Here is a 12,017-nt window from a genome sequence, read left to right as displayed (position 1 = left end):
GAAGCGGAACAGTGCTACATACTAAAATGTAACAAGTCCCAATCACAATCAAAGACATTAAAGTATCCACTACTATTCAAAGACAGTTAGGAATATCTTTCACACTAACTGGAAAGAAGACCTGGTCAAATTTCCATAAACAGTGTCCAGAAAACGTTATGCTAAAAATGACCCTTTCCCAATTTAAATTTCTAAAGTGCTGCAGGATTCCTTTGTTTTAAAACTAAAAACATATAGGCAAAAACACGTGACACAATGTAGCTCTAGCTTAAATCAATACATCTAAACTATCTATTTTAGGCAGTTGATTATTTCCTATATAATAGAGAAAGAAAACTGTACATGTCTCTGGACGTTCTGATCGGTGATCCAAAATCTAGCATGCTCTTTGTGATAATTGGCAGTCATAAAAATTAGTTTCCAGTCTAGTAATTATTTATAGGACCTCCACTGCACGAGTGAAACCTTACTTTTAAAGAACAAATGATATTGCCCCCAAAAACTGTATAATTAGATGTGTTCTCCACTGAAATGAATGGGAAGTACCAGAACTATTTGTTTAATAACAGAATCTACATGAGGCTCAAGTATAACTCCACTACTAGTTGAAATGAAGAATCACAGGCAACTTATAAAACTTCTGCTCTGAAAACATATAGTATTACAATTACTCATATGCTAAAACATAACCAAATCCTAGTGCCGGCAGCAGGCTGTAATACTATCTGTGTGCCTGTCAACTTATAACAACACACAAACTTCATATACTTTTATTAGGCAAGAAATAATCAAAGGTATTTTGCCAGTTCTGAGAACCAGTGTGGTGTTGTGGTTTGAGTGTTGGAATAAGACTCTGACAGACTAGAATTCAAATCCCTGGTGGGACAGGCATCCGCACTGAGTCATACTCTCAACCTCAGTGGAAGGTATGGGCAAAACCCTGTGATAGTGTGGCATTAGAGCTGCTGTAAGTTAGAAATTACTTGGGAGGCACATAAAGTCAACAATATACAGCCATATCTGAGTTCTAGTCAAGAAACACTGGTTGGATGGAAGACAAACTGGTTGGGATTTGACCAGTGTTTTGTTCTACCCTTTGATCTTGCAGCCACGGACAATGCTAAACTGCATCTATAGCTAACAGGTACGCAACTCTACAAATACAACCTGATACGGCTATATAAACAATTACCGCTATGAGACAAGAAAAACTATCCCTCTACATTTGATTTAACTTTAACAGCTTTAGTTAGTGTAATTTCCCTAGGTATTTCAAAGTCCTCAACCTCCAGCAGAAGTTGACCATAGAGTCACACCAGTGGACCTTTAGATTCTCAGGTAACAACAGTGTCTATTCCCAGTGTTTGCACTCTCAGGGGAGTCCTGCACCCTTACCCACAGCAAACACAGAGATGACTGCATTATAAGTAAATATAAAAAGCTAAAATTGTTTCATAAAGAAAAATTAATATAAACACCAGAAAAACTTCCAATTGGAAATAAAAGCAACAATCAGAATAACAATTTTTCTACCCAAAGCCAGTACTGATCTTTAAGTACCTCAAAAAGGAGCCAAGCGCTCTTATCAACTGAAGAAAAATCAACCAAAAAGGGATAAAAATCTACATGAGCAGATAGTCAAAAGTCATGACACCCTTGGCAATTCTATTCATTTATTTATTAAAATGCTTACAATATAATCTGCCCTCTGTCTAAAGATCTTAGTTTGACATGGAATAAAGCTTAAACCTAAAAGAACAAACGGGTGATTTTAAAAGAATATGAAAGAATTTTAAAAGTCTAAAGTAGACAAATTAAAAGTGGTTAAACCAAATGATAAAATACATAATTACAACAAAAACGGGTAAACATCTCATGAAGTGGTTACATGCACTCTACTCACTAAGCTATGGATTGAAACTGAACATGCAAAAAGATTCATGGGCCCAGGAATTTGCTTAGAGTAAAGGAGGAAAAGAAATGTCACATCACACTTTGGGTCTAACATGAGGTTAAAGATGTCATCCAGTGAATATATCTGCTGCTTGTGCAACCCATTGATCAATTTGGCAGATCTTCAAATGCGAGACTGGACTTGGAATGCTACTTTCAATTGAACTGATTTCCTTTAGTCCAAGATTTGCCTGTCAGTTGAAAATAAGAATCTCTTTCATGGGCATATGTATGCAAGCATTTGTAGTAAGAATTTGTTATTTTGAGCCCCTACTACAACACTAAATAATTAGTAAATACAAGCACGCAAGTAAACAAAAATAAACACAAACTACTAAGATGTCTATCAAAGTACAATATTATGGGTACAATGTTATGGATACAATAGTGTCCATATAATACTTGAGACCTAGCAACATCAGCTTTGCTTTCTTCATTTTTTTTCAATACTCCATGTCCTGATCCTTTATCTCTTCTACTTGTTTCTACATTGCTGAAATATTGTATTTTTAATGGATTATGACACATCCTAAATCATGACTGCTATTATCCAACAGGACTTGGGATGCATAGCATAAATATCCACATGCAGAATTATATATTAATTGTACTATATGAGTACTTCTTTACGTATCTAATGTGAGAACCAGCAATCCACCCCGCAACATGCCAATAGATCAATGTCATATTTGTGCCAACAGCCTACAATCATTTGTTTTCTATAAGTTCTTCAGGGGGCAGTTGCAAATAGTCAGGGATGACTTTGAATATCACTGTGCTATGCAGCTCTGAGCAACTGAACTAAGACACTAGCCCTGGGAAAGGTCACAGCTGAAGACAACATCCTAGGATCCTTATTACACAATCAAAGCTACCACACAAAGGAACTGCCTGAGCAGCCTTTTGAACTAAACGCTGATATTCCATAATGTACAAAAATACCTAACCACAAATGCAGGGGACCTTGTGAATTCGTAAAACATCCAGAGGATTACAGCCTAAACTATATTTAAGAGTAAGACTACTGAAACAGACAGGACAAGTCACCCATGAACTTGATCTAACCCATGGAATGTATCAACAAATGTCACTGTATATGTCAATCAGAATGCACACTTTCAGCCTTGCATGTAAACTAAAAAGTATTTTAAAAGCTTATTTCTTGCAGTTCTAAGGAGGCATCAGAATCAGAGGCTTATTGAGCCCACAGCAAACTATACACATGACTGCAGGATGAATTCACTTCGTGGATGCATAATTTTTTAAAAAGCATATATATCTGTATGAACACACATATAGACAAATATACCAACTGTCTAAATAAAAGTGGCACTATAAAGAATACTGAGAAGATATGCGCAATTTTTTGAATACTTTCATAATTTTATATACATAAACTATATTCTGAACCATTATTTCCAAAAATTCTTATCAGCCGAGGCTTAGCAAGAATATTGTAATTTTCCTCTGCTTAAGATAAACTAATCTTGTCACAAAACTGACACACACACCCCAAAGGGAAGGAAGTCCCATCTTAGTAATGTTCACAGGAGCAAGCAATCCAGTAGTAAATGTATTTCGCAAAAAGAATCTATCTTCCAGAGAAAACTTGAGATGTCTTTATTAATTTATTAAACCATATCAACATGACATCAATGATTTGATTATTACTGTACTGGTAACTAGCAACACAAGAAACATCTGAAAAAAGAAGTAAAATAAAAAAGAAGTAAAAAATGCAGTTGGCTTTTGTGAGTTTTTTGAGCTGTATGGCCATATTCCAGTAGCATTATTTCCTGACATTTCGCTTGCATCAATGGCAGGAATCCTCAGAGGTTTGATCAGAGGCCATACAGCCTGAAAAATTCACAACAACCTAGTTATTCTGGCCATGAAAGCCTTTGACAGCACAGTAAAAATGCAGTTACATCAAAATATTAAAATCCCTAAAAGAATTGTACAGTTTTAGCTCTTCCATGCCTTCCTTATGACTTTCTAACTCACTTAATGTGTTACATAAATGAACAGAAGTACTTGAGAGCTGACTTGCCTCGTAAATTACTCACATGCTATAGAAAAATTATACACCCAAGATTTCAATTGGGATAAAATAGTATTTTCAGAGGTAGAAATAAAGAAACGTTCTTTGAGATCTAGACTATACCTGTTCTGTGCAAGTCACTCTGAAAGCAAAACATGAGTATCTCAAGAAGCCTCAATACTGACACAGGTGAAAAAAGTTTTAATTGCTCTAAAAGTTAAAGTGTGCTAAGGATATGAAAATTCAAATTATACCTCAGATCTCAAAGGAAGTCTCCTTGTTTCTACCACTGGACATTATTTCTTTGCTCAGGCTGTTTGTGTCCCTAGCTGTTTCATGACCAACAAGGGGTGTGGTCTATATCTGCACCAAAAGCTGAGAGCACCTTTAACTGCATCTTCAACATCCCAAGAAAGACGCAGCTAGGTAACTCTCCTGTGCCCATTAAAATGATTTTAACATCTCCACCTAATGAAGAAGCCTGCAAGCTTTGGAAGCTTGCATAATGTATATTACACCGTTTGGTTAGCCTAATATCAGTATAATCTAAATATGTATTGTGTATTTTGTTACTGGGTCAACATAGATGCCCTTGGATATATACTTAAATCACTGTAAGTTAACACAGCACTTCTTTTCCTAAAAATAGGGACTGGCTGTTTTCCCTATTGACTATAAAAATAGGAGTGATAGCCAATAACTTGCAGACCATCCACCAATCAGCACTTTGAGTAGAAATAAATAATATACAAACAGCTCCAAATATGGGATACAGATTTCTACCATTACCACACTAAAGATATTCAGGATCAACAATATGCAATCTGGGCACAAATACTAACTACTGTGTCACTAAATTAAAAGTATGTCCTCAGAGACTAACATATTTCTGCATGATTCACTGCTCTAGTTTTCCAGCAATCTGCCTTCACTAAGTAGTCCCATTTTCAGAAAGTAGTTTTGATGCATGTACAGACTGGATGTGAAATAAAAAGAAACACAGATCTGTCCTCAGTGGTGGCAGCTCGCTGTCTCTGTGTGAGTCACTGCACTGAGCCCACTTTCTTCCACTGAAGAGGAAAGGCAGATTACGGACTCAAAAAAAACCCTCCACAAAACAACACACACACACACACAAATCAGTTTATAGCAAAAGCCTGGAAGCTTTTGAGCCAGAGAAATTTTCCACTGCCAAAACAGGGGAGCAAAATGCTTATTTGCCTTTCTGTCCTTCCTATCAACTCTGAACCATAAAAACCTGTTTCAGAAACCTGGTTAGTCCTAAGGATAGTGGAGGAACTGGATCTTTTTCTCTTACTGGGGAGAAGAATACATTTAACTCTTGCCTTGTGCTGAGTAATATAAATTCCTCTCAATCTCTATTTCTTGGCCTGTGTTCTACAAAATATGTATAGGTAGTTGAGTGCTGAAGTACACATAAATGAAAGATGGTCTCATCTTCAGTCTCCCAAACACTATATGTACTCATGTATAAGTCTAGAAATCACAGTCAAATAATAAAAAAACTTGGTGGATTTATCAGTAGAAGCACTACAGCTTAACTCTCATCAAAAAAGGAACCATCTCTGGGTAGAGCATTAAAAGGTTAGTCCATCCCAGGAGAACTTAAATGCACTGACCTCCTTCTATATTCTGCCTCAGTGCTGCTTCTGAACTTTTGGAATCCCTGGATAAGCAGTCGCCACTGAGGCAACACTGTCACTTTCCCCTCACTGACAAACTTATCTATGGGCCCCATAATTTTGGCCCCAAAAGCCACCTTCGACTTAAGCACAAGTATATACAGTATTGTAAAACATATGAACAATAAAATATAAAAACTACCAAGGTGAATCATATAGACACACATATGCAGGACACCTGCAGCCATGGCCATATACAGAGTGGGCCAAAACTCACAAAAGGGTCCCAAAAACACTTATTATGATTTGACAGTCTTGGAAGCCATCTATGAGATTTCATTTTTCACACATAAATTTATTTCCAATACATAGTACACTATTAACCAAAACTCTCAAACAACCAGCAAGTGTATTGGCTGCCATTTAACTAAAATTGCATACTGCATTCGCAAACCTGTTACACTTTTAATTACAGACAGTCCTCAATTTACGAGAAGATTGGTTCTGTAGGTATGCTTTTTAAGTTGAATTTGTATGTAAATCAGAACTGGTACATTTTAAAGTGCAACTCGTCATACACACACACACAAACTTTGGATGGCATAGGGAAGGGCTTAAATCATCTATGGTGTTTGTTTTGCTGTCTGTAGCTCTGGTTCAAAAGATTTCACCTCACCTTCTGTCCCTGTGATAATTGGATTTTGAAAAAGTTGGCTTGTTGTGAAGACAAGGATTGGTGATAAATCTCCAGCAGAGACACTTTTTCCCCCGTGATAAAGTGAATTTCCCATCCTGGAGATGGATTTCTCTCACTTCTTGTTGTCTCTCCCCGTTCTTAACTGTGAGCTGTTTTGAAGTCAGATGTTTACAACTTAGGGACTAGGAGCTGCAGTCGCACAATGGGTTAAACCCTTGTGCTGGCTAAACTGCTGTCCTGAAGACCCAAAGGTCATTGCAAGATGGGGTGAGCTCCCATCTGCCAGCTCCAGCTTCCCATGCATGGCATGAGAGAAGCCTCCCACAGGCTGGTAACACATCCGGGCATCCCCTGGGCAACATCCTTGCAGACAGCTATTTCTCTCACACCAGAAGCAATATATTCTCAAGTCACTTCTTGGGGACTGCCTGTATAGTACTTCCAATACGAATATCAAGGCAATACTGAATTTATAGTATCATATAGTATGGGGTATGATAGTGTTAACGCATATTTTTAATAGTAATTCTCAAGCAACCAGGAAAATACAATGCCACTTTGAGTCTGTTAAGAGAGAAAGGGAAGCATATCAATAATAATAATAATAATAATAATAATGTAACTGGAATCTACCAATCCCCATGGTGCCTAACCGTGTTAGGAATTATGGGAGTTGAAGTCCAAAACACCTGCAGAGATGAAGTTTGCCCATGCCTGGTGTATAGTATTGTACAGTAAGGGGTATAATAGTGTTAAGACATATTTTTAATAGTAACTCTCAAGTAACCAGAAAAATACACTGCCACATTGAGTCTCTGTTACAAGAGAAAAGGCAGCATATAAATAATAATAATAATAATAATAATAATAATAATGTAACTGTCATCTACCAATCCCCATGGGTGCCGGTTAACTTCGAGCATGCATGGGCAAACTTTGGCCTCGCAGATGTTTTGGACTTCAATTCCCACAATTTCTAATTGTGTTAGGAATTGTGGGAGTTGAAATCCAAAACACCTGGAGAGCCAAAGTTTGCCCATGCCTGACTTATTATTTATTTACTGTATTTATATACCACCCTTATCACCCCGAAGGAGACTCAGCATTCTTACAAGTGGTAATAATAATAATAATAATAATAATAATAATAATCTTCATCATCATACTTTATTTATGTTCCACCCTATCTCCCCAGATGGACTAAGGGCAGATTCCAAACATAAAACGCAATCATTCAATGCCCGAACACAACAATACACCCATAACAGAAATTGACAACCAAACATATACAAACGAATTATGCCTTAACAACTAAAAAACCGCAGCCTGTTATATTAAGACAAAAGACAAAACATCAAACATTGAACAGAAGCATTGGTACTCCAGTTCCTTGGGGGCAAATAGACTGGGGGCAACAATTCAATGCCATAAAACATAACACATATAATAAAATAACGCTACATTAAAACATAAGGTGAAAAAGCATAAAAACATTAAAACCAATTATCAACAAGAACCACATAATCCAAAATCAGTAGACTTAGGTCCCTGAATAAAATCCCACATTATCTGCTTTGAACTGGGATATAAGGCAGTGTAGACTCAGGGCCCTTTCACACAGCCCTATATCCCAGAATATCAAGGCAGAAAATCCCACATTATCTGAGTATGGACTCAGATAACCGAGTTCAAAGCAAATATTGTGGGATTTTCTGCCTTGATATTCTGAGGTATAAGGCTGTGTGGAAGGGCCCTCAGATAACCCAGTCCAAAGCAGATATTGTGGGATTTTCTGCCTTGATATTCTGGGTTATATGGCTGTGTGGAAGGGTCCTTACGGTCTACTGTATATATGGCATTTCAAACAAAATCCTTGTAAAGAATACAAAACCATCAAATACAAAGACCACCAACTGACAAGGTGAATCCTCATGTAAAGGACAGGAAAAGGGGGAGGAGGGGTCTGCACTAAAGAAATCTACATATAAATATATAATTCTTATTCCAAAAGACAGCACAAAGTTCTCATCCTAAGGTTCTTCTCTGAAACTCTACCAGAATTGAAAAAACAAAAACAAAAAAGTCTGTCTACCATCGAGGCCAGCTTTTACCTTCTGTCTTGTTTTGAATGGGGAGGTGGGCCCGCACAGATTTCAGGAAGTGGTCCGTTTGGGGGGGGGGGGTCTCAAAGGCGGCTGGGTTTAGCCGCGGATGGCTCTGCTTCTGCCCATTGTGTTTGTGGCGAGGCGAGAGCGCCCCCACCTCCTCCTCCTCCTCCCAAGCCCGCCTCTCTCTCCAGCAGCCTTGCTTTGCCTGGCTTGGCTCCTCCCTCCTGCTCTGCCTGCACAACATCCATGACGTACCTTTATTTCTAGCCCAGCCACTCTCGGGCTCTCGCATTAGCAGGAATGGTTATTAGTATTGTTATTATTATCTCCTCCCAACTCCAGGGTCTCACCAGAAAGGAGTTTGGGGGAAAGCGTGGGCTCTTTCCTAACCTTATTCAAATGGGAAAGAAAGAGGGGAGATCCCAAAAGATTTTTTTCCCTTCTTTCCCCCTTTAGCTGCTACAAAAAAATTGCGGGAAATTCAATTTTGTAAAGGGCTGCTCTCAAACTTTGCCTCACAGAAAGGCCTGCTCGCTCCTTGGCTGACTTACGAGGCTCTGGTAGCTGCGCGGGTGCTCCTTCCCGGTCCAGTCGGTGCGCCTAGGCAGGAGCTGAGAGAGGGAAGGGAGGAAGGGTTTGGGGGGGGAAGAAGAGGGGAGACGCGTGAGTCGGGGCGCCCCCTCCCTGGAAGAGCCCCCTCCCCTCCCGCCGAGAAGGGAGAGGGAGGGGCGAGGCCTCCGCCGGGGCTGAGGGAAAGGCGCCTCCGCCCGCCGAGGCTGCACTCACCTCCCGCTCGGCCACTTCTCGGATCAGGACCTGGAATCATAGAGAAGGGGTTACCAGGGGGGGACAGAGCGGGCCCTCCCCAACGCACGCGCACGCGCCGGAATAGGCCCGGCCTCACCTGAGCCGCTTCCTGGCAGGGTCCGCTCTCCAGAAAGCGCGCGATGAGGAAATAGAGCTCTGTGGGGAGAAGGAGGAGGAATCAGGCTAAGGAAGAAGAAGAGAACGAGGCCTCCCTTCCCTTCGCCCACAATCCGACCCACTGACTCACCCGCTCGCAGCTCCGCCGAGTGTTGTCCGCCTCCTTCCCCAGCCATGGCTGAAAAGAAGGAGAGGGAGAGAGAGAGAGGCCGGGCGGAGGCCTCGGCAAAGGCTTGTCACCGCCGCCCGCGAGACACCATGCGAGGAGGAGGAACAACAACTCGCCTCAGCCGCTGCTGCTGCTCCTTCAGCCACAGCCTCGGCGCGAGCCAGAGCGAGAGCGCGAGAGAGAGAGAGCGAGGGAGCGCGCGCGAGATCCCTCCGCCGAGACAAAGAGTCCCGGCCCTCCTCCGCCTCCTTGCCTTCCCCCACCCCCGGGTGTGCGCGCGCACACACACATACACAAGCGCGCGCGCACCCCTCCTGTGAAGGCCTGGTTTCAGATTCGCCCTCAAATATTGAAAATGTGGAAAACACACACACACACAAAGAAGAGGAATAAGGCGCCGGGGTGGGCGGGTATCAGGGCTGGATGAGGAATCTCTCTCTTCACTCACTCCCAGAGCAGGCCTCGGCGGAGGGATACCATAAAGGAAGAGGAACAGGAGGGGGAGGAGGAGGAGGAGGGGTGGTGAGGAGGCAAGAGAAGAAGGCCCTGTGGCGGCGGCGAAGAAGAAGAAGAAGACAACGACGGCGCTGTTGGTGGCTGAGTTTCAATGTGGGCGAAAGAGGAAGGAGGCCGAGGAGGCCCCCCGGGGATGGTGGCCCCCGCTGGGCGAGGCAAGGCGAGGCGGCGGGAGAGAGCGAGGCCGCGCAGGGCCCCAGGCAAAGAGGCAGGCCGGGAAGGAGCCGCCTCCAGGCAGGCAGGCAGGCTGCCTCCCCCGTCCTTCCTTCCTTTCCTTCTTCCTTTCCCCCTCTGTCTCTCCTTTCCATGTCTCTCCTCAATGCTCCCGATTCCCATCTTCTTGTAAGTTTACATGGTTTGTTTTTCCCCCTCTCTCATAAGTATGGATAGAAAGAAGAGTGTCTGTGTGAGAGAAAGAAGGGGTGCTCATTCTTTTCTTTTTTCCTCATTAGGAGTGGAAGAGAAGCCAAGGAGTGTGAGGGAAATAAATATGCCTCCTAAGGGCCCTTCCAGGCAGGCCCTCTATCCCAGGATCTGATCCCAGGTTTTCTACTTCAAACTGAATTATATCAGTCTACACTGCCAGATAATCTGGGATAAACAGAAAATCAGGGATCAGATCCAGGGATATAGGACCCTTAGGCCCCATCCACACAGCTGGAAAAAATGCCACATTTTCTCCTTTGAACTGGGCTGTATGGCAGTTCAAAGTGTAGACTCAGATAATTCAATTCAAATCAGACATGGTGGGATTTTCTGCCTTGATATTCTGGATTATATGGCTGTTTGGAAGGGCCCTCAGTCTTCTCAGTGAGATTCCTCTGTTATTCGTAGAATCACCTGTGTGGGAGAGAGAAATAACCATTTCCTTCCTCCCACCATGACATTGTATTCATTAGGAGCAGCATTGTAGCCAAAAAAAAAATCAGGGGTAGTGGGGGGGGGGGGGTTGAATTTCTTTTCTTTTCTTTCTTTTGGAGAATCATGAAAAGTAGTTCCATAACACAAAATAATTTAAATAGTATGGTTCATTCTATATTTTATGTAGACTTAATTAAATCAATTTAATTTTTGCTTCTCATAGTCTTAGCATGGGGATTTGGTTAACCAGTTAAAATTCATGAGTAAACCACGTTTTTGTAACCTGAAAAAACCACCACCACCACCCCTGCTACAGCCTGATCAGGATATAAGGATGTCTATGTGTGAGAGAAATAATCCCCCCTCCCCCCCCCCCTGACTATGTAATTTTCTCCTTTGTTACTGTCTCAGTAGGAATATTTTTTTTTATTTTAAAAAAATCTGCCTTATTTCTGGATGGAGTTGATTGTCACAATTGGTAGGTTTTATTCTATAGATTTTATAAAAACCTGGAAACGCCAAAGCAGACATGATGGAAATGGAGGTAATTTATAGCTGGATCGATGAGGGACAGAAGGGTGACCAGCAAAACCACGATTAATGGTGATATTTGCATTTTGCTTTTCCTGCTGATTGTGGGGAATGAGCAGGGTTCAGCTGCCTAAAGGTGACCTGTGCTGCCTTCTTGTAAGAAAGGTGTAATTGCACTTTATTTGTATTCTGCTAGGGTAAGTCTTAGTTCTGTAGTGTATCCATGTTTTGGATTTGAAAGTAAGACATTAATAAACATGCTGTTTCTCTAATAAAAATGATAGGAAGTAAAATCCTGTATTTCATAGTTAGAATCATAGATTTGGAAGAGATCTCATGGACCATCCAGTCCAACCCCCTGCCAAGAAGCAGGAAAATCACATTCATCGATTTTCAACAATGACGAACCTAAGTAAAAATGATTTCTTTTCTGGTGAGAAATACTGCTGTCTTTCATTAAATTGAGGTAACTGAGGGCCCTTCTAGGCAGGCCCTATATCCCAGGATCTGATCCCAGGTTTTCTGTTTTATACTGGATTATATGAGTCCATACTACTGGATAATCTGGGATAAA

General features: G+C 41.3%; 1 protein-coding gene across 4 annotated transcripts in view; it reads right to left on the bottom strand.

Annotated features, from left to right (window-relative positions):
* Positions 1 to 9,753, bottom strand: part of PHIP (pleckstrin homology domain interacting protein) — an 82,264-nt gene extending 72,511 nt beyond the window's left edge. For 3 of the 4 annotated variants that reach the window (XM_060752946.2, XM_060752947.2, XM_060752948.2), the window contains exons 1-4: positions 9,497 to 9,753; positions 9,347 to 9,405; positions 9,229 to 9,258; positions 8,994 to 9,053 (exon numbers count right to left, since the gene is read on the bottom strand). In XM_060752946.2, coding sequence (XP_060608929.2) covers positions 8,994 to 9,053; positions 9,229 to 9,258; positions 9,347 to 9,405; positions 9,497 to 9,542 — 195 coding nt within the window. In that variant the 5' untranslated portion in view covers positions 9,543 to 9,753. Of the gene's footprint in view, positions 1 to 8,445; positions 8,464 to 8,993; positions 9,054 to 9,228; positions 9,259 to 9,346; positions 9,406 to 9,496 lie in introns of those variants that run through there. The other variant, XM_067467752.1, reaches the window with a different exon arrangement.
* Positions 9,754 to 12,017: the final 2,264 nt, after the last annotated feature.

This window comes from Anolis sagrei, chromosome 1 (genome assembly GCF_037176765.1).
Source record: "Anolis sagrei isolate rAnoSag1 chromosome 1, rAnoSag1.mat, whole genome shotgun sequence".
Taxonomy (NCBI): domain Eukaryota; kingdom Metazoa; phylum Chordata; class Lepidosauria; order Squamata; family Dactyloidae; genus Anolis; species Anolis sagrei.
Note: the sequence above shows the minus strand (reverse complement) of the source record. Positions and strands in the feature narration are given on the sequence as shown.